The 22,460-nt window shown below is 56.9% G+C and overlaps 2 protein-coding genes across 4 annotated transcripts; one reads left to right on the top strand and one right to left on the bottom strand.

The window, feature by feature from the left end:
* Positions 1 to 250: 250 nt before the first annotated feature.
* LOC141725835 (uncharacterized) lies at positions 251 to 11,395 on the top strand. 2 transcript variants are annotated; one of them, XR_012577450.1, is made up of 4 exons: positions 251 to 348; positions 5,106 to 5,177; positions 7,293 to 7,358; positions 10,103 to 11,395. XR_012577450.1 is itself a non-coding variant. In XM_074529965.1 (4 exons), the coding sequence occupies exons 2-4, from the start codon at positions 5,175 to 5,177 to the stop codon at positions 8,599 to 8,601; spliced, it is 1,164 nt and encodes a 387-aa protein (XP_074386066.1). In that variant the 5' UTR covers positions 257 to 348; positions 5,106 to 5,174; the 3' UTR covers positions 8,602 to 9,249. The 2 variants fall into 2 exon arrangements, 1 of the variants encoding a protein (XP_074386066.1); XM_074529965.1 differs by lacking the exon at positions 10,103 to 11,395 and adding an exon at positions 7,511 to 9,249 and having other exon boundaries at positions 257 to 348; positions 5,106 to 5,181.
* Positions 11,396 to 15,659: 4,264 nt separating this feature from the next.
* Positions 15,660 to 22,362, bottom strand: LOC141725852 (uncharacterized). 2 transcript variants are annotated; one of them, XM_074529998.1, is made up of 7 exons: positions 20,992 to 22,362; positions 17,895 to 19,519; positions 17,495 to 17,559; positions 17,236 to 17,385; positions 16,913 to 17,061; positions 16,442 to 16,589; positions 15,660 to 16,192 (listed from the first exon to the last, which is right to left on the bottom strand). In XM_074529998.1, the coding sequence occupies exons 2-7, from the start codon at positions 18,007 to 18,009 to the stop codon at positions 15,860 to 15,862; spliced, it is 960 nt and encodes a 319-aa protein (XP_074386099.1). In that variant the 5' UTR covers positions 18,010 to 19,519; positions 20,992 to 22,362; the 3' UTR covers positions 15,660 to 15,859. The 2 variants fall into 2 exon arrangements, with proteins under 2 accessions (XP_074386099.1, XP_074386100.1); XM_074529999.1 differs by having other exon boundaries at positions 15,661 to 16,192; positions 17,236 to 17,352.
* Between the last annotated feature and the right edge of the window lie 98 nt (positions 22,363 to 22,460).

Here is a 22,460-nt window from a genome sequence, read left to right on the forward strand (position 1 = left end):
AGGGGTTTGGTGCGGTTTTCCCTTTTTGGGGGCAATCAAAGCGATGTTGCGGAGAAGTTTGCGTTTTCAGCTCAATCCCCCTCGGGCCCGGGCCCGTTCCAGGGCTGTTACTCAGCTCCGGCTCTGCCCTCACGCAGCCCAGGGGGCCCTGAGAGCGAGGGGCGGGGCTGTGCCGTGTGCAGAGCCCGCCCCTGGCTGGGATTGGGCGTCAGTCGTGGTTGTGGCGCGCTGATTGGTGGGAGCGGGGCGGAGCAGGGCCCCGGGGGCGGGCTGGGGGCGGCCGTGGCTGGGCAGCGGCGCCATTGTCGTGTTTGCGGTCCCGGGAGCGGCGGCGGCGGCCGGAGCGTGGTGAGGCAGCGGCGGAGCTCGGAGGCGGCCGCAGCGCAGGTGGGAGCCGCGCTGGGTTGTGCGGGGGCTCGGGGCTGGCTGTGGGCCTCGAGGGCGGCAGGGGCCTCGGGCGGGTTCGTTGTGCCGTGTCCGGCCCGTGTTGCCGCTGGCGTGAGGGCGCTGCGGGAGCGGCTGCCCGCGGTCTCCTTGCGGCCGCTGCCTCGGCAGGAGCCGCTGCCGGAGCAGCGCTGGCTCGGCCCGGTTGCTGTGGCTGGGACAGAGGGGGCTGCCCCGTGCCCGGGGCTGTGCGGGGAAATTCCCGTGGCCGGAGGTTTCTGTGCCCAGAGGAGACAGAGGAGTCCTGTAAAAGTGACTTTATTGCTGGGCAGAGGGAGAGGCCGTGGGGCATTTGCCGTGCGCTCTCTGCCATTGTTGTAGTTCGCAGCCTCCTTTTTATTCTCATTTTCCCGGCCTCATCTCCCTCTCCCTTTGCCCACTGGCTGAGGTGCTTGGAAGGTTCAGACTTCCCGATCCGCCAACTGCATGTCCTCGTTAATGTGCACCCCCACTTTTGTATAACAGCCGATATTCATGGCTCTGTTAAATCCTTATTCTTCTGAAAGTTCAGGAATTTAGCGGGACTTTCTGTGAGCAGCAGTCCATGTTAATTAGGAACATTTATTGAAGCTGGTGGTTTCGCCCGTTATTTCCTCATCTACGAGTCCCTGGCCCCTCGCTCAGCTGCTGAATGAGCTGCACTCTCAAGGTGTGGAGCATGGTAAAAAGCTGAGAGTTGCTGTAGCACATCAGAGGAGAAAGAGCATTCATTTAACCCATGGTCTGCCAGGGAGCCACAAAACTGTGTCCCATTCCCATTCTTTCCACGTTTGGACCAATACATGAGCTGCTTTTTTGTTTCCCGTGTTCATTTTTTTTCACCACTTTTCCTTTGTCATCTATTTGCCAACAGCAGTTTGAGTAATTTAATTTTCCACAAACTCCTCTTTTTTCTGCTAACAGATGATCTGATCCCATCCCATGGTGAAGTGTTGTGTTCCTCATTTCAGTGGGTTGGTCGGCAGGAAGGTCAGGAGCTGGAGCTGTCTGGTTGGTTATTATTGCAAGGGCAGCTTGTAATCTAATGATGCCATTGAAATGAGAAATGGGTTCTGTGGCTCCTGGTATGAATTGGTTCGGGTTCCCAGGGGCTGGTCCATGGTGTTGTAGGATTGGTTCTGGTGGCCGTTCATCTTTTCCCCAATTTGGCCGCTCTCTCCAGCCAGGGCTGCATCAATTGACTGCTTTTGTCTAATTAAATCATTAAATCCTTGGATTCCGAGCTGATTTCCCTGAATTTTTGGTAGCAAAAACCCCCAGGGCTCTAATATACCCTATATAACACAAGCAGTGCCAGCACATGTTGGAGTGGGCAGAGGGATGATTCCCCCCAATGTATTTATAGTGAAGTTTTCCTAACATTGTCCATGTGCTGTTTCCCTTTGCAGCTTCACCCGTTTGTGTTGCAGGGTCAGATATCCTCCCCCTGGGCTCTGCCTTGAGCTGTGCAAATTCCGTCAGTGCCAGCAGGCACAGCTTGGGGTGAGGGGCAGAGGGAATCAGTCCAATTCCTTCCCCAGGCAAGAGACCCAGGTGCATTGTCCACACTTTGCCTGCAGTGTTCATTTGCATTTCTAAAGCTCCTGTGGAGGCTGCCTGGAATGGAGCTTCTCTTCCTGCTGCTGGGCAATGTTGATGTTTTGTTGCTGGTCGTTAACTCTGTGGGTGTCTTTTGTGCTGTTCCCAGTCTGTTCAGGTGTTAAACTCATCTCCATTGAGCAGTGTAACACCCCTTAAGAAAAACCTTTAAAATTCATTTCCCCAAGGCAAAGACAAACCAAGCCTGAGCAGAGAAATAAGGTTTAAAAGAACCAAAATCGGTACATTTTGCAGCAGTGCAATGGCAGGCAGCCCAGAGTGTGGGTGTGAGTGAGCCCCAGAGTGGAATTGTGCCCTGGTGTTCCCCAGCAGCTGTGGCAGTGCAGGCCCAGGCAGCGCTGAAGCTGCAGCAGTGGCAGCAAGGCTTGGCCCCAGTGGCTGGAGATGGCAGAGGAGGGTGGCCAGGATTGCAGAGGATTCCAGGGGAGGATCTGTGGGCAGGCGCAGGGGCTTGGCCCGCTGTGGAGCCCTGGCTGCTGCTGCGTTGCCTTCAGGGCAGGCTCAGGGGCGGCCTCCCATCCTCCTGCTGCAGGCGGGAAGTGCAAATCTCCGGGGCTTCAGAGCCCTTGAGGCCAGGCTGAGGGGTCCCCCCGTGTTGAGCTGTGCTGGCGGCTGTTTCTGGCCTCAGGGACACTTGGCATGGGCCCCTTGGCCACCAGTGGTGCTGCTTTGCACTCCTTAGGCAGGAACCGATGTCCTGGCTGGGTGTTGGCAGCAGCAAAGTGCCAGGGCAGGCTGTGTGCCAGCCCAGCTTGCTGTGGGAGAATGTGCCTTGATATCTGCTCCAGTGGTTGCTGAAGCAGTGAGAATTGCTTTTGCCCCCCTGTTAGGTGCCATGGTGTCAGCAGAAGATATTGAAGCCTTCCTGCTCAGGGCATTTCAGTGCCAGGCTCTCACAAGCACCCACAGCTGCGCGGGTTGAGCTGAGCATGGGGCGGTGACCTGCACTGTGTCTGATTGCCCTTCCTTCCCTCCCCTGTAACAGGGTGTTACTTTTAGACACCACTTGTCCTGGTTGCATCAGAGAAACTCCATATCTAAATTTCCCTCTTTCCCTGGGGCTGCCCACACTTCAGGGTTCACTTGAGCATAGGCCTCGCCAGACATTTGACTCAGAGGTACAATAGAACTGGCCCCTCTATCACCTTTTATAATATTAATTTGCAATTCCAAGTTTAGTGATCAAATACCTTCCCAGTGAATCATGATAACAATTAGGACCAAGTAAAACTTCATGCATTTCAAATCCTTCTCCCAGATGTACCAATAGTGGTTGAACAAAAACAGGCATCTTTCCCACTTATCTCCTCACTAATCAAACATATTTTTAGCATTTCCCCCCCCCCCATATGTCAAAGATTCAGCGTGGATTGAGAGGCCCCTGTGTCCATCAGGAAATTCCTCCTCTCAATGCAGACCCACCCTGAATGTTCTCAAGGGCTGCAGTGTGGAGGGTCCCTGGTGTGATGGGAGCTGTGACAGCCCTGGCAATCCATGTCCATCAAGGGGTGGACTTGCTGGTGCTGAGGGTGCTGCTGTCTGTGCTTGCAGTGTCCTTGTGCCCTGCAGCTGGAGCCCTGGTTCCTTGCCAGGGGCTGTTTGGGTGGGCTCTCCCCTGCCGAGGAGGGCAATGCCTCTGCCAGGTGCTTGTGGCCGAGCCGTGCCCTGGGTGCTGGGGCCCCCTTGGGCCCTGGGGTTGATCCCTCAGGGGCTGTAGGAACTGTGCCCTGGCCTTTGCCTTCAGCTTGGCCTTTTGCTGCTCCCTTCTTGCACTACCTGCTGTGCCTTTGTGCCCAAGTGCTGCAGGGCCTTCTTGTGCCCCTCCTGCAGCCCCCTCAGTGCCTGTGGGTGCTTGTCTTGCTTTACAAGAGAGGTGTCTGCTCGGGAAGGCAGAAAAAGCCTCTCTTGGAATGGAGAATGCAAACCCCGTCCTTCTTAATTTTTAGACTAGTGAAATCAAGGGACTCTCAGGGAAAGATATGGGAGTAGGAATACCAGTTCTTTACTAGTGTGTACAATAAAGCAAACAAACAGCAACAGCTGCGGCACTGACAGCAAACAGAGCCCGGAGCCAGTCCCGGCCTTTGGGCTGCGGCGCTTTCCCCTTGGGTGCAGTTCCGGGCACGGCCGGCAGGGGCGCTGGTGGCTCCCGCGGGGCGGGGCAGCGCATCCCTCCCATGAGAACCTCTCTGAACGGAAATAGAGCAATCCCTTCATCCAACTCTTTCACTTTTTTCCCTTCTATAGCCTTTCTCCCGTGTTTTGAGAAAGAATTTGGAGAGGGCTGCCTTTTAACTGAGCTCCTAGTGTTTCGATAAGGTGCTTCCTGTGGAGAGAGAGAGTTTCCCTGAACAGCCGGAGCTGTGGTTCCCAAGGGGACGTAACTCAGAGCAGGACGGGGTCAGGGGAGGATATCCCGCCGAGGCTCGGTGGGAGTGTGGGCAGGCTCTGCTGCCGGAATCGGCAGAGGGGGATCTTCCCGTGGAGCCCGAGGCGAAGCGTGGGCAGCCCCCAGATGGCTGATGGCGGCTGATCCGGCAGCTCCCGGCAGAGCAAAGGCAGGTGGGAGAGCCCGGCAGCAGCGGCGGTGCCCAGCGCAGGTGGCACGGGCAGGGCAGGCGGGGATGGGATGGCTGGGACCCCCCCTGGGTGCGGTGGGCGCGGTGAGCTCGGAGCAGGCGGCAGGACAGAGCAACCCCCATCTTGCCCAGCATGGGCGGCAGAGCGGCCGCGGGCCAGGCAGTGGGAGCAGGGCACACAAATTGAGCGAGAGCGCCGGGGCAGGTGGAGCTGCCCTGGGCAGTGAGGCCGCACCTGGGATGGAAAGCGGGGCAGGCGGAGCTGAGGCGGGCAGCGAGCCGGGACCCGGGACAGGCGCCTGGGCCGCGAACGGAGGGGGCAAGACCTGCAGAGGATCCCACTCTCTTTCTGAGTTTTCCTCTTGTTCCCTTCCCTTTCATTTCCCTTTTTATTTTCTTGTTTTTTCTCGGGTCTTTGTGATACTTTAAAGATTTTTATTCTTCTAAAATCCTCTGTCTAACATATGGCATATTCTCTTCTAGATTAAATGGAGTATTTTACAAATAGATCCAGAGCCTAACAAATCTAAACTTCTTCTTGGATACTTCGAAATGGTCGGTGAGCTCCCTCATGGCTTCAAATATTGTTTTCCTCTTCACCTTTTTCTTTATCATATGGCAAATTAAGCATCTTTCAGTTACTTCCTTTGCAACTCCCAAAATCCCAGTGCACCCATAGTTCCTTAAAAAATGATCGCACAAAGTACGAGTACCCCAATGGTTTTTCTGATGCATGTCTTCTAGTATTTTCTTAGAAGCACATTTTATTAAGAAATTGTCTTCTATCAAGAAGTTTCAATTTCCCTGATTTGTATTGTTCCCTTCCTGTCTTGTTTAATTCTTTTTTCTCTGCTTCCGTAAACTTTGGAATATCCATTTTTTCATCGTTTGGAGTTAATGTTAACATAACTCTTTCAGCTCCATTTTCTGCTGCATCCTTAACTTTGTGATCTACCCTCAGTTTTCCCAGTTTGCCTCTCCTTTGGCCCGGGCCGGGTTCCCCCCGCCCGCAGCGGCTGGAGCAGCCGAGAGCCCCGCGCTGCCCATCCCGACCTGTCCCGGCTCCATCCCCGCTCCTGCCGCGGCTGCGAGGGCTGCGGGAACGGGGCAGCGAGGGTGTGGCTGCTGCTGGGGGAGGAGGAGGAGGGAGGGAAGGGCAGGGATGGAGGGGGAGGAGGAGGTGGGGTTAGGGAGGAGGAGCAGGGGGAGGGGGAGATGTAAGAGGAGAAGGAGGTGGGGATAAGACAGAGGAAGAGGAGGAGGGGGAACGGAAAAGGAGGAGCGGGAGGAAGAGGAAGAGGAGGGACAAAGGCAGATCGAGGCTGAGCTGAGGGAACCACGCAGTCGATCCCTGCCTGAATTCGCAGTCCCCACCTGTGGGTTCATCGCCCCCCCATCGTGCTGGTGAGCGGGGAGGGGGAGCTCGGCCTGGATATCCTGGGGGGTCCCTGGGTTGGGGTTTTTGGGGATGTTTAGAGAATGAAGCAGTCCAAGGCTTAGCAGAAAAGGCCCCTTGGGGGGACATCGGGGGGTGGCGGTGGCGGCTGCCGGCAGAGGCAGCCTGGAGGAGCAGAGCCCTGTGTCCCCCAGGAGCCCAAAGTGGGGAGCCCAGAGAGGGGGGAGCGCCGCCATTGGCGGGAGCCTGAAGAGCCTGGAGAGGGGCAGGGGGGACTCCTTGGAGCCGCTGCAGCCCCGAGCAGAGAATGAGGGGAGAAGGGAGCCCGGGAGCCCAAACAGCCCCGGCATCCCGAAATGGGGAGAGCAAAGTGGGGGGAGCTTTTGGCATTGCTGGGACTGCCAGCAGCCTGGGCAGGGCGGGCACCGAGGAGAAGGGGGACCCCCAATCCAAGCGTGACCCCAGCAGCTGGGACAGGGGGGAACCTCTGAACACCAGAGGGGAGGGACCAAGGACGGGGAACTTCTGGGAGGCTTTTTCAGGGCTGAATCTTGGTGTTTGGGATGTTTTTGTGGAGCCCAGGTGACCAGTGATTGCAGAGATGGACTTGGGCAGAGGGACCTGCAAACTCAATGTGTGGTGGGGATGATGAAATAGGAAAGCCTTATAAATATGATTGCCTTGCAAAAGATTTTGAGAATATAGAAAGTATAAGGAAGATTGAAATGAAAGCAAGCTCTGAGATACCTCAGTTAGTGAACAACTGGAAAACAATGGTGTGGCCCAATTGAAGGTAATCCCCTTTTGATGAAACAATTCCCTCAGCTTGCAGACAGATCCAGACCCTACTAGCTCAGCAGAAAGGGTCCAAAGAGGAGTTTTTAGGGTTTAAACTGTAACACAGTGTGGTGATGTAATGATTCTTACAGGCTGTATGTAAATGCTATAGGATTTGTATCTTGTACTAGATTGGTTAGTGAGAAATAGAATATTCAACACAGAAGAAAATTTATTGTATTGTAACGGGACCCTTACTCTCTTACGCTCTTCTCCTCTTACTCTCTCACCCTCTCATCCTCTCTACCCCTCTCTTCTCTCGGGCCTGCTCCGAGCTGTGCCTGGCAGCTCCAAGCAGGGCCCTGCACCCAGGCCCTTTGCAATAAACCGCAAGTTCCACGCCCTGGCTGCAGAGCTCTCTGGTCTCCGTCCGTCCCGACCGTCCTACCCCCCGACACTCCTACAAACGCGCTCATTCGTTGTTTTCCCCAAACCAGGATTTCCCATTGCCAACCCCTGGGAGGCTGCGAGGAAGAGGAAGATGCCCCGGGACACTGAGGCAGGTGAGGAGGAAGTCAGTGCCCCTTTCCCCTCTGTGCTGCTCCATCTCCCAGCCCAGCACGGCCCCGGCTGCAGCTCAGCCCTGGGGGATCTCCTTGCCCTTGCCTGTGGCACGGAGGCAAATCCCATCCTGTCCTTGTCCTTCCTCCCCCAGAGCAGGAGCTGAGCATGGAGAGCAGGGAGGACAAATGCCCGCGGCAGAACCTGGTGGCAGAGGCCGTTTTGAGCGGCTCCACGGCGCAGGAAGGCAACGGGGAGGAAAAGCCCCGGAGATGCCGCACGAGGAGGGGCTGCAAACGCAGCCGGCGGGGATCTGAGGGGGAAAGAACCAGCCTGGGCCGGGAAGGCGGCCGGAGACGGAGCCAGAGCTCGGAGCTGGTGCTCCATGATCAGCTCCATGATGGGGAGAAGCCCCACACGTGCGTGGAGTGTGGGAAGAGCTTCAGGTGGAACTGCGACCTGATCAGGCACCAGAGGATCCACACTGGGGAGAAGCCCTACCAATGTGGAGAGTGTGGGATGTGCTTCACAGAGAGCTCCAGCCTGATCAAGCACCAGAGGATCCACACTGGTGAAAAGCCCTTTGAGTGTGGGGAGTGTGGGAAGAGCTTCAGCCAGAGCTCCAGCCTGATTGTGCACCAGAGGATCCACACTGGGGAACGGCCCTACGAGTGTGTGGAGTGTTGGAAGAGCTTCAAACAGAGCTCCAGCCTGATCAAGCACCAGAGGATCCACACTGGGGAGAGGCCGTACAAATGCTCCGAGTGTGGGATGAGCTTCAGGCGGAGCTCCCACCTGATGAGCCACCAGAGCTCCCACACTGAGGAGAGGCCCTACGAATGTTCCAAATGTGGGAAGAGGTTTAAGACCAGCTCTCTTCTCCTCCAGCATTATCGAATTCACAGAGAGGAGAGGCCCTTCCAATGCCCTGACTGTGGGAAAGGATTCAGGCACAACTGCAACCTCATCACCCACCGGCGCATCCACACCGGGGAGAGGCCCTATGAGTGTGATAAATGCAGGAAGAGGTTTCCGACCAGCTCCAATCTCCTCCAGCACTATCGGATTCACACAGAGGAGAGGCCCTTCCGCTGCCCCAACTGTGGGAAGGGATTCAAGCACAACTCCACCCTCATCACCCACCGGCGCATCCACACTGGGGAGAGGCCCTACGAGTGTCCCCAGTGTGGGAAGAGCTTCTCCAGCAGCTCTCACATGACCCGACACCAACGGAGGCACCACTAAGGGAAGCCCTGCGAGTGCCCTGAGTGCGGGCAGAGCTTCGTGTGCTGCTCCAGCTCCATCCCCCACTGGAGGAGGCACTTTGGGCACAGCCCTGGTCACTGACATTCCCTGTGATCCATGTTGGGAACACACCTGGCTGGTTCTCCTCTTTGTTTGGCCTTAATTTTCCTCTGCTTCTCCTTTATCCTTTAAAAACACCCAAGACTGGGTTAAATGAAGGAAATTCATCAAATATATCTGACGTTGAATAATTTCTCAGTTGTTTTAGGGGGAATTTAGGATTTGGGGACATGTTCTGTGTTGAGTGCTGCTGGTGCTAAGAGGCAGGAATTTGATCTCACCATTCTTGTGTTGATAAGAACTCCTCCCCTGACCCGAACCCCAACTCCACCCTTGGGATACCCTATAAAAACTCCACGGCCCTACCTTTGCCCTGTCTTTGGGGGGTAAGAAATGGATTCCTAAAGGATCAGCTGTTTTCCAACTGGATTCCCAGACGATCAGCCCTTTCACACTGGATTCCAAGAGAATCAGCCTTTTTTACTGAATTCCCAGAGGATTCTGACTCTGTCACTGTTTCTTTTTGTTTGTATTACTGCATTTGTATTTTTAATTTTTGCTAATAAAGTACTGTTTTTTCTGCTTTCATATCTTTGCCCGAGAGCCCCTTAATTTCAAAATAAATTACTATTATTATTATTATTACTACCACTACTACTAATAATAATAATAGTAATGGTAATCAAAGGGAGGGGGTTTACATTTTCCATTTCAGTGGAGCCTCCTGAAATGGGGAGACACCCCCAAGGTTGGGCCATGTCAAATAGTTCCTGAAAGATGTAAAGTAGTTGATGTATATGCATGAGGGTCTATGAATATGCAACAGGGTGATGTAATTAAAACCAGATTAATTAAGGGGTGTCCCCGAACATAGCTGGGGGATCTTGGTGGCAATAACAACCTTTGCTCGATGGTCCTTGTCTCCCATTATGTCAATCCGTTGCAAATTCATGGCCTTGTTGCATATCCATGAAGTACTTTACATATTCCAGGAACAAAATTGGCTTAATCCTGTCTGGGGGTCCAACCCCCCTCCCAGCTCAATTTTGGGTGTCCCATCCTCCTCCTAGCTCAGTTTTGGGACCCCATACCCATCCCAGCTTAATTTGGGGGTTCCATTCCCCTCCCACCTCAATTTGGGGGTCCCATTCCCCTCCCAGCTCAATTTTGAGGTCTTGACCCTCTTTTCCGCGCTCTCTCCTTTCCGATCGTTCCCCCAGTCCCCTCCCCCGTGTTTGGTTTTGGGGGCTCCAAGCCCCTCCTGCTCGGGTTTGGGCTCCCGACCCCGTTTTGGATTAATTTGGGGTCCCCATCCCATCCCCAGCGTCACCTTCCCCCCCCTCCCCCCTAAATTCTGCTCCTGGCAACTGAAGAGTCATCAGCGAGACACGCTCTGATTGGCTGGAAATTACCCCGCGCTGTGTCTGGTTATTTCCCGCAGTGAGAGGCCTTGGTCTGTGGCTGGCAAGCGATGAGTCAGAGACGGACCGTGCGCTGATTGGCTGAAAATCGCTGAGCGGGGCCGGTGCTCTGAGTTTGTGCCCAGCAAGTGGATCGTCATCAGTGCTGCGCGTTCTGATTGGTTTGGATCTGTGTTGGGGTGGGGACAAGAGGAACTGGGATTACTTGGGGTTTCTTTGGGTTTATTTAGGGTTTGTTTGGGGTTTTTTTGGGATTATATATTGACTAATTGGGGTTTATCATGGGTTTTACTTGGTTTATTTCGTATTAGTTGGGGTTATTTGGAATTATTTGGGTTTATTTGGAAGTATTTGGGTTTCTTTGGGCTTATTTGAGTCTATGTGGGTTTACTTGGAATTATTTGGGGTTCTTGGGGTTAATGTTGGTGTATATGGGGTTTTTAAGGTGTAGTTGAAATCAGTTGGTGTTTTTTGGGTTTAATTTGGGGGTTATTTTGTTATTTTGGGGTTGTTTGTATTTGTTCAGGGTTATTTGGGAGACTTTTAGGTAATGTTTGGGTTTTTTTCGAGGTATTTGCGGTGTATTTTAAGTGTTTTGGGGCTATTTTGGTTATTTTGGGTCATATGGGGTAATTAAATCCGGCAATGTTTCTGCTGCAAAAAACGGGAATTTTTCTTTAAAAATCTGAGAGTTTTTCCCCAAAGAAACTACAATGTCCCTTAAAAATCCTGGACTTTTCCCAGCCAATAGCAGCGCGCCCCTCCCCAAACCATCCAATCACCGCGGGTCTCCCCTCAGGAACACCTGCCTCTCTGTGCACGATCCAACCAATCACTGCACGCCTCCCCTCATACACGCCCGCCTCTCACACACCGAACAAACCAATCACCGCATTCCTCCTCTCAGCGACTCTCGCCCTTTTTGACCTGTATCGACGAATCACCAGGCGTTTTCCCTCAGCAAGTCCCGCCTTCCTTTCTTCTATCTAACCAATCACCGCGCATCTCCCCTTGGCAATGCCTGCGCCCCCGCCCATCTCCTGTCAATCACCGCGCCCTCCGTGAAACCAACTAATCACCGGGCACCTCCTATCAGCAACTCCCACCCTCTCCAATGCCGCTCCAGCCAATCAGTGCCGAGCCCAAAGGTCGCCCCCTGACCCCTGGGCCTAGCATGGTGCGGGCGCCCCCTCCCCCCCGCCCTGCGTCCCGGAACCCCCTCAGGGACCCCCGGGAGCCGCCCCGGGCTCGGGCGGGTCCTGCGGGAGGCGCTGGGAGAGGACGGGGAGGCTCCGGGAGCTGCTGAGGAGGTGCAGGAACAGGTGAGGGGTCCTGGAGGGGTAGTGAGGGGAATTTGGGGAGGGGTCTTGAGGATGTTTTGGGGGGATTTGGGGAGGGTGTGGGGGGAACTTGAGGGGGTTTTAGCGGGGTCTGGGGGTGCTGGGGGGGCTTTGGGGGGGAATTTAGGGAGGGGTCCTTGGGGGGTGTCACGATCCATCCTCACGTACGGGTTTCGTAATGGTTCGTGGATTTGATCTCAGGGTGCAAAAAGAACCGACACGGTACAAAGGGGTTTACAACGATAATCGAAACAAATACACTTTTATTGAATGACCACAGCAAAATGCGATAGAGGGATTAAGAGAGAGAAAAAGATGTGGGAAGAGAGAGACAAAAGAGAGAGAGAGAGAGAAAGAGGGAATAGAGCTACCAAACGTAGAGATGACGTCCTTTGGTCCAGCCCAGTCGAGGACCCGCCTGTTGCATCGGGGAGGTCTCAGAGGCCCAGTTCATCTGGACCCCAATTATACTCTTTTTTATTGGGGCAAGGGGGATGGATTTTGCAGCCAAAACAAAGGCAGTTTGTTGTATCTTCGGGGGGGGTGGGAAATAAGGGTACACACAGTCCAAGTTTGGCAGTAGGCGAGAGTCATTGCTTTCGTTGTCCACTGCCTACACCTGCAACATCCATCTTGCTTTGGGCAGCTTTCCTTCCTCACCCTGTACACCTCCCCCGAGTTGGGGCTTTCAGTCCCAGTCTCTGGAAGAAGGTGAGAGGGGCCTTCTCACATAGGGATTTCATGTCTCAGTCCCCTGATGAAGAGCTTTCTTACATCTCTACTTGTCTGTCACGGTGGTTATGAACGGTCTTCTCTTGGCGGAGGGGACCACCCTAAAGCTCAAACCAGCCAGGCTGAGAGGTAGGGAGGATTCCAGAGCTATTGTGCAAAAGGGCAGGATGCCCTGTGAGCTCAGTGTAGCGCATAACAAACAACATCTGTGAAAACAGCAACTTAGCAGCACTTTCAGGCCTCAGGCACATGACTTTCCCGGCCACCGGATCAGCAAACGGGGGTTTTAATTTTTTGGTGGTCTCTCTCCATGACAATCGTAAGGCAAATGAGGGATATTTCAGACAGACTCTCACAACACAGAACACACTTGTTCCCCCAGCTCCAGAAAACTTGATGCAAGAACAAAAACATTCCTGCAGGAACCACCAAAGGCCAAGGGGCGTTTGGCCACTTTCCCTTCCACACCGCACGCTCGGGCAAATTGCGCAGACCAAGCAGCCTTTCCCCTCTTCCCCATTGGCCTGAAGACACTGTGCACCAAGAGAAAGCTCCTGGACACCCGGCTATCCAGCAACAGCAATTTAATGTTCCTCTAGTGGGTGAAGGGAAAGGAAGTGCTGGCAGAGGAGAGGTGTTCCCCGCAGGCTCAGGCGGCCCCAGCAGACGCAGCCTCCCGGATCAGTTCTCCACAGCGCCGCGGCAGGACACTCAGCCACGGGCACACAGGAAAGGCCGCGACTCCCAGAGGCGGCGGAGTTGGTCTCGCATCCTCTGAAGCCGGGAGCAGGGAACGCTCTGTACAGCTAAAAGGATGTGCAGAGCTTGAAGCGCCAGGCATGAGATGGCAGGGCTGCTGTCATCCGTCATGTCCTGAAGGGCTGCAGAGAGAGAAACAGAGGCACAGTCAGGGGCTGGATCTGCGGGGAGCTGGGCAGAGCCTCCAGCCTCGTCCGTGCCACGCAGCTGCTGGCACGGCCTGGAGGAAGCAGGAGCCAAGAAGGACGAGCTGGCAGCTGCTGGCCAGGAATGTCCCGCAGGCCCCTGCAAGGTGTCTGCGCTGTGGCCCCGCTGCCCTTGGGGCGCGCAGGGAGCGGAGCCGTCGGCGGGCGGGCCAGGGAACGCAGCTGCCAGCGGCAGCCCCCGCCGAGAGCCCGCGGGCCTCACTCACCGCTGCAGATGATGCGGAAGTGCGGCTGCTGCCCTGTCAGGTAGCGCCCGGCCATCCCTGGGGAGCACAGAGCGTGTCCTGCCTTCAGAGGCACAGCTGCCGCCCACGGGCGCTGCCAGCCCTGAGGCCACACGCCCTGCTGGCCGGGCAGGGCTCAGCCCGTGCCCCTGGCGCACGCTGCCGCCCCAGGGCACGGCTGCCAGAGGGCGGCAGCAGCAATGCCCAGGCCAGCGGGGGCTGCACATGGCCGCGCCCGGATCCTGCTGCCGGCACAGCAGGCGGGGCCGGGGCCGAGCTGCGGCAATGGGGCGGGCCGGGGAGGGAGCCGGGCTTGGCGCTCACCCATGAACCTGACGGCCGCCTCTCGCAGGGGCTCCTGTGCGCTCCGCAGGTAGGGCAGGGCCAGGCGCAGGTGCTCGGCCGCTCGGCTCCTGTCCTCTGCCAGCTGCAGAGAGCGGCAGGGCACGGAGGGAAAGGATTGATGCGGGCCCTGCCCCTGGGCCGGGCGCTCCCCACGGCCGGCGCTGCTCCCCCTGCCCACAGAGCCCCGCGGCCCGGGCAGCAGCCGCAGGCGCCGGGCTCGGCACGGGGCACAGGGCCCGGCGAGCCGCGGTGCCGCCCCGCAGCAGAGCCCGGCTGGCTCGGGGCTCCGTCGGCACCGGCCTTGGGGCCAGAGGAGCCTGGAGCAGAGCCCGCACGGCCCAGGGAAGGGAGCGGCGTGTGGGGCGCAGGCCGGTGCCCCTTCGTGCGGCACTGGGCAGGGGCCACAGCTGCCAGCCCCACAGACTGGGCGCCGTGGGCAGGCGGCTGCTGCAGGGATTGGGCTGGGCATTCCAGGCTGTCCTTACCAAGCACTCAGCAAATCTCCACATTTGATCCGTCTGCAGCAGCTGCTTGAGATCCTTCCTCTTCAGGAACCTCACTGCAGAAAGCAGCGTTTCCCGAGAGGCCTGCAGAGCAGCAGAGAGCCAGAGATGGCAGCGCAGTCCAGGGCACAGGAGCCGCATCTCTGAGCCAGGGCCGGGAGGAGGCTGGAGCCCGTCAGGTGCCAGGGGCTGGGGAGACAGCTGAGCCCCCTTCCATGGGGACACCCAGGAGGTCTCACCTGTGCCACACACGGGTTCTCATCGTGGCAGTGGAAGAAGAGTGGGAGCAGGCTCTGGCTCACAGGGTTCTTCAGGGGCTTTTCTCCCTTTGCCACTACCAAGGCAATCACGTCTTTGAAGAGGTGAATGGAGAGCAGCTGCACAAGGCTGTTGTCCTGTTGGAAAGGAAGCCAAAGCCCTCCACATCCGCTGCTCCAGGCCCCCCTGTGCCCAGGCCCAAGGCAGCACCCAAGTGCCCATGGCTGGGAGCACAGAGCCTCACATTGTCAAAGAGGTGCTGGAGCGCCTCAGCCAGCTGCAGGGCGATGGGGCTGGCTATTGCCAGGTCTTCCTGCAGCATCAGGAGGCTGAGCACAATGAGGGTCTTCTCCACGATGTCTTCATCCCTATCCCACAGTAGCTTCACAAGGCTTTCGCTCAGGCTGTACATGCTCGGATCCTGTGTGCAAAACAAGGCTGGGCAGCCCCACGCTGCTGCTGCTGCTGCTGCTGCAGGGCTCAGAGGCCGAAGGCCTGTCCCAAAGCACTCAGGCAGCTGAACAGCGAGCCTGGAGAGCTGGGAGCAGCTGCCACAGCTGCCAAAGCCCAGCTGAGCCCAAGGGCCTGCTTGCCCCAGCCCCACGCTGCCAGCACAGCTTCAGCTGTTGCCTCCTTCTCACCATCGAGGTCAGCACCACGAGGCCTCGGGGCGCCACGCGACGCATCTGCCTGGACTGGCTCTGCAGGTGCCTTGTCAGGATCTCCAGGACTTGTTCAGCACATTCGCTCCAGTCCAGGCAATCCAGGAGCTGCAAGGCACAGAGCAGGCACAGAGGTGCCCAGCTGGCAGGAGCTCAGAAGTGCACAGGGCCGAGCCAAGGCAGCAGCACAGGGCACAGGCAGCGTCTCAGGCAGCTGCGGCTACGAGAGGGCAGAGGGCTGGGAGGCAGCTGAGCCAGGCAGTGCTGGCCATGGGGCTCACCTCCACCAGGAAGGCCAGGGCGGGCAGTTCCCAGTCTGAAACGCCTTTGCTGAGCAGCTCAAAGAGGCCGGATGCCATGCTGCAGCACCAGATGATGGAGACACGGCGCATCTCCCTGGCAGGGAGAAAAAGGCACCATTGCTCCTGGGCTGGGTAGGCAAAGCTCTCCCAGGGCTGACTGGCAGAGCTCTGGTCTGCTCCCGAGCTCCCCGGGGGCGCTTTGGGAGGCGGCTGTTCCCGGGCACCCTCCTCTGCCGGCCTTTCCCAGTCTGCTCATCCCTCCCTTGGTGACAAGGCCCTGCCGCCCATGAGCACGGGGACTGTGTGGGGCGTTGCGGGCACAAAGGAGAGGGGCGGTGGGGAGAACGAGGTCTCACCTGGCCAGCAGACCCACTGCACAGTGGTGGGTGTCGGCACGGAGCAGCGTGTCCCAGGCACACTTGCGTTCCATGGACAGCACCACGTGCTCATAGCGCGTTTGGCAGAGCAGGGCCTTCAGGGTCTGCAGCGCAAAGCTGTGTGCAGAGCAAAGGCCAGGTCACGCTGGGAGCCCCGGCTCCTGCCCTGGGGCATGGGAGGGACGGGGAGACTGGGAGGACTGGCACGGAGCACCTGTTGGGGTTGGCGGAGAGGCCGTGTTGCTCCTGGCATCCCTGCCAGAAGGTCTCAACCTCTTCTGGCATCTCCTGCGTGCTGATGTAAGCTTGGAAGAGCAGATGCAGAAAGAGACTGGGGAAATACTCCAGCACGACAGGCGAGCGCCAGGCCAGATTGAAGATTTTCCACAGTGCCACGGTTCCCTGCAAGAAATAAAACAGCCAGAGACAACGCTCAGTGGCCAAGACATCCACGTGGCAGGGCCTGAGCGTGCGAGGGAGAGGTCGAGAGAGACACGGGGGGAGCAGGCGGCCTGGTGCCCCTGAGCCCTGCCCCTAAGGCAGGATTCAGCCCAGTGCCTGAGGCAGGGAGATGCAGCTGGGGGGAGCACAGAGAGCTGGCTGCTCCAGAGGCAGCCTGGGGGCTGGCAAAGGCCGGCACCAGAAACTCACAGCCAGGGCAAAGACTCCTGCGTCGTCCCCATCAGAGGTGTACACGCTGTGCACGGGCCAGGCGCTCAGCACATGGAGGAGCAGCTGCAGCGCCGGCTCCGCAGTCCTGCTCGAGGACATGATGGTTCCCCACATGGTGGCGGCAGCTCTGTGGGGTCAGAGCTCTGTGTCAGGGCGGGCTCGGCCACAGCGCCGTGGCCTGGGCAGCTGCAGGGCCCCGTGCTGGCCCTCAGCCCTGCCTCTGCCCACTGCCCCTGGCCAGCAGCGGCCAGCCAGCCCACGTGGGTACAGGCCCCGAGGGGCAGGGAGGGAGCGTGGCACCAGGCTCAGGAGCTGACATGGCAGCACTGGAAAACAGAGGAGCCAGAGGATCCTGGAACTGCCCGCCTGTCTGGCAGCCAGCAGGGACAGGCTCTACAGGGTGACGGGCTGGTGAAACCTAAGCCCTCAAGGCACGTGGGGCTGCCCTACCTGTCACACGATGGGGCCCAGCGCAAGAGGGTGATCAGCACGTCACAGGGGTGTTCCTGGGTCAGCTCCAGAAGGGCCTTGTCCAGCCTGTGCCCAGCAGACTCATTGGCCGTGAGCCACTGGTGGATGTACCTCACCATGGCGGGCACCTGTAGAGGGCACGGGGAGACTCACAGAGCTGCCAGAGCAGCAACTTCCCCTGAGAAGTGCTTCCCTTCCAACCTCATTGGGCCGGGCCTCAGAGGCCGAGGGAGCCCGGCAGACCCAGCTGGAGGCGCCACACCACTGCTGGGGCCATCAAGCCCTTGCCCCAGGCTGCTTACTTGTGTTGGATTGGAGACACCCTTCTCCACAAGCAAATCCAGCATGGCAGCACCGGTCTCGGCATCGAGGAACGGAAGCTTGGCCAAGACGCCCGTGCCCACACCAGCGGTCTCTTCCTGCCAAGGGCACGTGATGAATTCACAGAGGGTCTGGGGGAGAAGGGCAGCAAGGGAGGGAGAATCCATGGAGTGCTCCAAGCCTGGTGCTTGGCTGAGCAGTGCCAGCAGGCCCAGCCCAGGTGGGGATGGCCGCAGGTACCTGCGCCGTTCTGCCCAAGCGGCCACGGGCGGCTTCCTGTTCTTGTGTCCCGTCCTTGGCTGCATCTGGCAAAGAGCGAGCGCAGCCAGAGCTGAGGGGCTGTGGGAGAGGCCGGAGAACACAGCCCAGCCCTGAGCTCCGCAGGCAGGGAGAGCCTAGGGATGCCCGGGGGATGGAGCGCGGCTGCCAGGGGCTCCAGCCCAGCTTCTGTCCTATCCAGGGATATGTCCACAGGGATGGGATGGGATGGGATGGGATGGGATGGGATGGGATGGGATGGGATGGGATGGGATGGGATGGGATGGGATGGGATGGGATGGGATGGGATGGGATGGGATGGGATGGGATGGGGCCAAGCTGGCTACAGGCACCAGCCCTGTGGCCCAGCTCTGACACTCACGCTCCTGCAGCAGCTGGAACTGCTCCAGTTCTTCAGGCTGCTGTCCTGAGGTAGCTCCAGCCTCTTCCTCCTCCAGCCAGGCCATCTTGGGCACGCTGGGGGCTCTCTGCTCCATGTCACTCTTTGCAGTTAGAAGAGCTTGCTGAAGCAGAGAGGCCTTGGAAGGGCTGAAGATGAGCAAGTGCTGCAGTCGTGCCCTGAAGGCACCTGCAACAGAGGAGCCTCGGGAAGGCTACAGGACAGGAAGTCCTGCAGTCTGTCCTCGAGGGCAGCAGCAAGAGAGAAGTCTCAAGAAGGAAATAGGACAGCAAGTCCCGCAGTCTGTCCTTGAGGGCACCGGCTGCAGGGATGGCAGACGCTTGGGAAATGCTCCACGTCCCCGAGTCCCGCAGCCTGGCCTCGAGGTCACCTGCACAGGGAATGCCTCGGAAAGGCTCCGGGTCAGCAAGGAACGAGCTGGCTGTGTGGGAGCTCCTCACAGCCGTGCTCTGTCCCGTCCTGTCCCGTCGCGTGCACCCAGCACTGTGGCGTGGCCGTGGCGCTGCCAGCACCTACGTCACGGTGTGTCACAAAGGGTCACCCTTGCACACTCTGTCCCTTTCCATCCCACGGTGACCACGGTGCATTGTGTCACAGAGAGCCCCAGGACACACCTCCACGTGCCCTGGGGACACCCCCACCCCACCCAAACTGCCCCAGCTTGCAGGCAAGACCTTGCCCCAAGTGTTGAAGACACAGCCCAGCAGGAACTTTAGCAAGGGCCCAAACAAGAAGCAGCTGCTCCTCTGCTCTGCCTGCTCAGGGCAGCAGAATGAGCCCCCACGGCTGCCAGCGCAGCTGAGCAGGAAGGGCACCGGGGCCTTCCACAGGCCCTGCCACGGCCTCCTTGGGACCAGTCCCGGTGCTGGGTGGCCGGCACACTCGCAGGGGCATGACACAGACACGGGACGTGTGGCCCAGAGCTCCAATGCTGCTCTGTCCCCTGGGCAGCGCTGGCAGCAGCAGCTGTGGAAGAGTCCCTGCCAAAGGAGATTTGCCATGCCCAAGGCCTGCCAATGCTGGTGCCTCTCTCCTGCCACAGAGACCTGTGGCCCCGGGGGACATCTCTGCCAGAGGACAGCCAAAGCCAGCGTGCCTTGGTGTCTATGTGATCTTTTCTGCAGGTAGCTGTTGGCAGGAGCACCTGGAGCAATTGGTGGCCACACTTGGTATCTGTCAGAAGGCAGAGGCTGTTGTCCCTTCCTGGAATGATTTTTGCTCGGAAGTGATTTTCTGCAGCACAAAACCACCATCCACTATTGACATTCACAGAACAATGACATTCTTACAGAGATGCTGTCAAGTTGCCTTGTGTGCTTCTGGTTGTTTTGCTTGCTCTCTGGATGAAAACATCAGCCCAGCGTCTGATGGCCAATGCTGCGGGTGCTGCCCGTCTGGCTGTGGCCAGCAGCTCGTGCCCAAACACAAGTGGGTGCCTTCTGGGCAAGGGGATGGACTGGCACAAGCAGCCATTTTCCCTGGTGTCACGGTTTGATGCTGGCACAACGCCAGTGCCCCCATGAAAATACATTCTCCCTGGTGTCTGCTGTGAGATGTGACCAGGAACAGAGCGAAGCAAGCTCCAGCTTTGGAATACAAAGAAAAAAACTTTATTAACTTACAATACATAAAAGAAAAACACAGAAAGAATGAAAGCCTTCCAAACATTCCTCCTCCCCCCAACCAAATTCCCAATACATCCCAGTAAGGCAAAACCTTGGACTCGCAATTCAGTTGCCACCCCTCAGGTCACCAACTGTCAGTCCATCATCACCCCTCAGATAATCAACTCTCAGTTCATCAAGGAGAGAGGAGTCCCTCTTGTGCCACAGGCTTCCCCAGGAAACACAGTTGAAACCTCTTGTGTTTCCCTGTCACACGTGGCACCGCCCGGAGATCATTTTCCATGGTGACATCTTCCTTCCATGCCCAGTGCTCTCACCACTGCACACGAACCAGAGCTGCTTCTGGGGTTCCCCTTTTAAGGATGCTTTGCCCAGTTCCAAAAATGGGCACAGTCTCTCACTTTTGGGACACCTGTTCCTCCCAAATTCACCCCCTGGGGCCGAGGGGTCTCAAGAACAAAGATCTTCTTCCTCACTGAAGGCAGAGGGCACCACCACCCTCCTCATCCATCTCTGTTCATGCCGCTCCTTCACATCACATCCCTGCACTCTCTTGGCTCCGAGCCATTGCCTCCCCCTAAATGCAGTCTCTCTGTCACAGGAAAAAGGGTTCTGTCCATGGCTATGCAAGAAAAGTCCAGCCAAAGGCCACTCCATCATCTCCTCCCGCCAAGGATTCTTCTCAGCTTCTTCTGACATCTTTCACTTGCACCGACTTTGATCACACTTGCCCATTTTCTCCTATTTCATCCCTATCTTCTCATTCAGCTCCAGGAGGATCAGCATTTGTAAGGTTTCCATCATCCAAGAAAAGGGTTAAAATCTCGGGCTCTGCCTGCCCAGAACTCCCACGCTGGCCCTGCCGGGCACCTTCTCTCTGCACCCCTTCTCCTTCTCGGCTGTGCTGCCAGCACATGATATCAAATTTCAAGGTGGCACAGGCACAGACACCGGCTCTCTCTCTGTGGCCGCTGCCCGATGCCTCTCAGTGCTCCTCCACCCTTCCATCCTGCAGGGGCCTTCACCTCCCTTCTCTTTCCAAGGCCCGGCTCCCCTCACCCGGCCGCATGGCTTCCCCTCCCGCACCCAGCCCGCAGCCGGGCAGGGCAGCTCTGAACCTTTCACCCACGGAACCAAGAGAGCTTCCCCTGGGAGTTCTCTGCTTTTAACCCCCTGTGTGCTCAGAGGCGCATCCATGTCCTCAGGGGCCACACCAGGTGCCAATATTCAAATCTGAGCCCAGATTGGTTTGACCACCGCATCCCAAAAATCTCACTCACTCACCTCCCCAAATTCCCCCCCAAAGCCCCCCCAGCACCCCCAGACCCTGCTAAAACCCCTTCAAGTTCCCTCCAGACCCTCCCTAAATCCCCGCCAAACCTCCTCAAGATCCCTCCCCAAATTCCCCTCACGACCCCTCCAGACCCCCTCACCTGTCCCTGCGCCTCCTCAGCAGCTCCCGGAGCCCCCCGTCCTCTCCCAGCGCCTCCCCCGCTCTCTCCAGCGCCTCCCGCAGGACCCGCCCGAGCCCGGGGCGGCTCCCGGGGGTCCCTGAGGGGGTCCCAGGGGCGGAGGGGGCGCCCGCTCCATGCCCGGCCCCGGGGTCAAGGGGCGCTGCTTCCAGCTCAGCTCTGAATGGCTGGAGCAGCGCGGGGAGGGCGGGAGTTGCTGAGGGGAGACGGCCAGTGATTGGTTAGATTGAGGAAAGAGAGGCAGGCGCTGCTGAGGGGAGATGCCCGGTGATTGGTTGGTTCAGTTTGAGAGAGGGAGGAGTAGCTGAGGGGAGACCTGTGGTGATTGATTGGATTGGGGCACAGGGAGGCCGGTGTTCCTGAGGAGAGACCCGCGGTGATTGGATGGTTTGGGGTGGGGTGCGCTGTGATTCGTTAATTTGGGAGATGAAGTGCAGTGATTGGATGGTATGGGGCTGGATGCGCCGCTATTGGCAGGGAGAAGCCAGTGATTTTTAAGGGAACATTCCGGGTTTTTTGGGGAAAAAGTCTCGAATTTTTAAGGAAAAATTTACATTTTTTGCAGGAGAAATATTCCCAGTTTTTGAACCGACATGACCCCAAGTAACCCAAATAACCCCAAAATACTTGACATAAACACCAAAAAGCTCCAAACAATACCTAAAAGTCCGCCAAATAATCCCAAACAAATCCAAATAACCCCAAAAAACAAAAAAACCCTTCCAAATTAAGTAAAAAAATACAAAAAATCCCCAAATAATTTAAATACAACTAAAAAATAATTTAATATACAACAACATAAACCCCAAGAACCTCAAATAATTCCAAATAACCCCAAACAAACCCAAACACTTCCAAATAAATCCAAATACTTCCAAATAAACCAAGTAAAACCCAAGATAAACTCTACATAGGCCATAAATGACCCCAAAGAAACCAAACCAAACCCTAATTAACCCCAAATAAACCCCAAGTCAATTGAGAGGGCGTGGAATGGGATCCCAAAACTGAGCTGGGAGGGGGATGGGACACCCCAAATTGAGCTGGGAGGGAGGTGGGACACCCAACCGGATGAAGCCAATTTTGTTCATGGAATATGTAAAGTACTTTATGGATATGCGAAAAGTTGATGAATATGCAACAGGCTGATATCGTGCGAGACAAGGACAACTTAGCAAAAGTTGTTCTGGCCAGCAAGACCGCCCTAGTTATTTTCGGGGACACCACTAATTAATCTGGTTTTAATTACATCAGCCTGTTGCATATCCATAAACCAGTTTACATATTTCAGGAACTATTTTACATGGCCCATCCTTGGGGGTGTCTCCCCATTTCAGGAGCCTCCACTGAAATAGAAAATGTAAACCCCCTCCCTTTTACGACTACTACTACTATTATTATTATTATTATTATTATTACTATTATAAACT

Source organism: Zonotrichia albicollis, chromosome 31, assembly GCF_047830755.1.
Source record: "Zonotrichia albicollis isolate bZonAlb1 chromosome 31, bZonAlb1.hap1, whole genome shotgun sequence".
Classification (NCBI taxonomy): domain Eukaryota; kingdom Metazoa; phylum Chordata; class Aves; order Passeriformes; family Passerellidae; genus Zonotrichia; species Zonotrichia albicollis.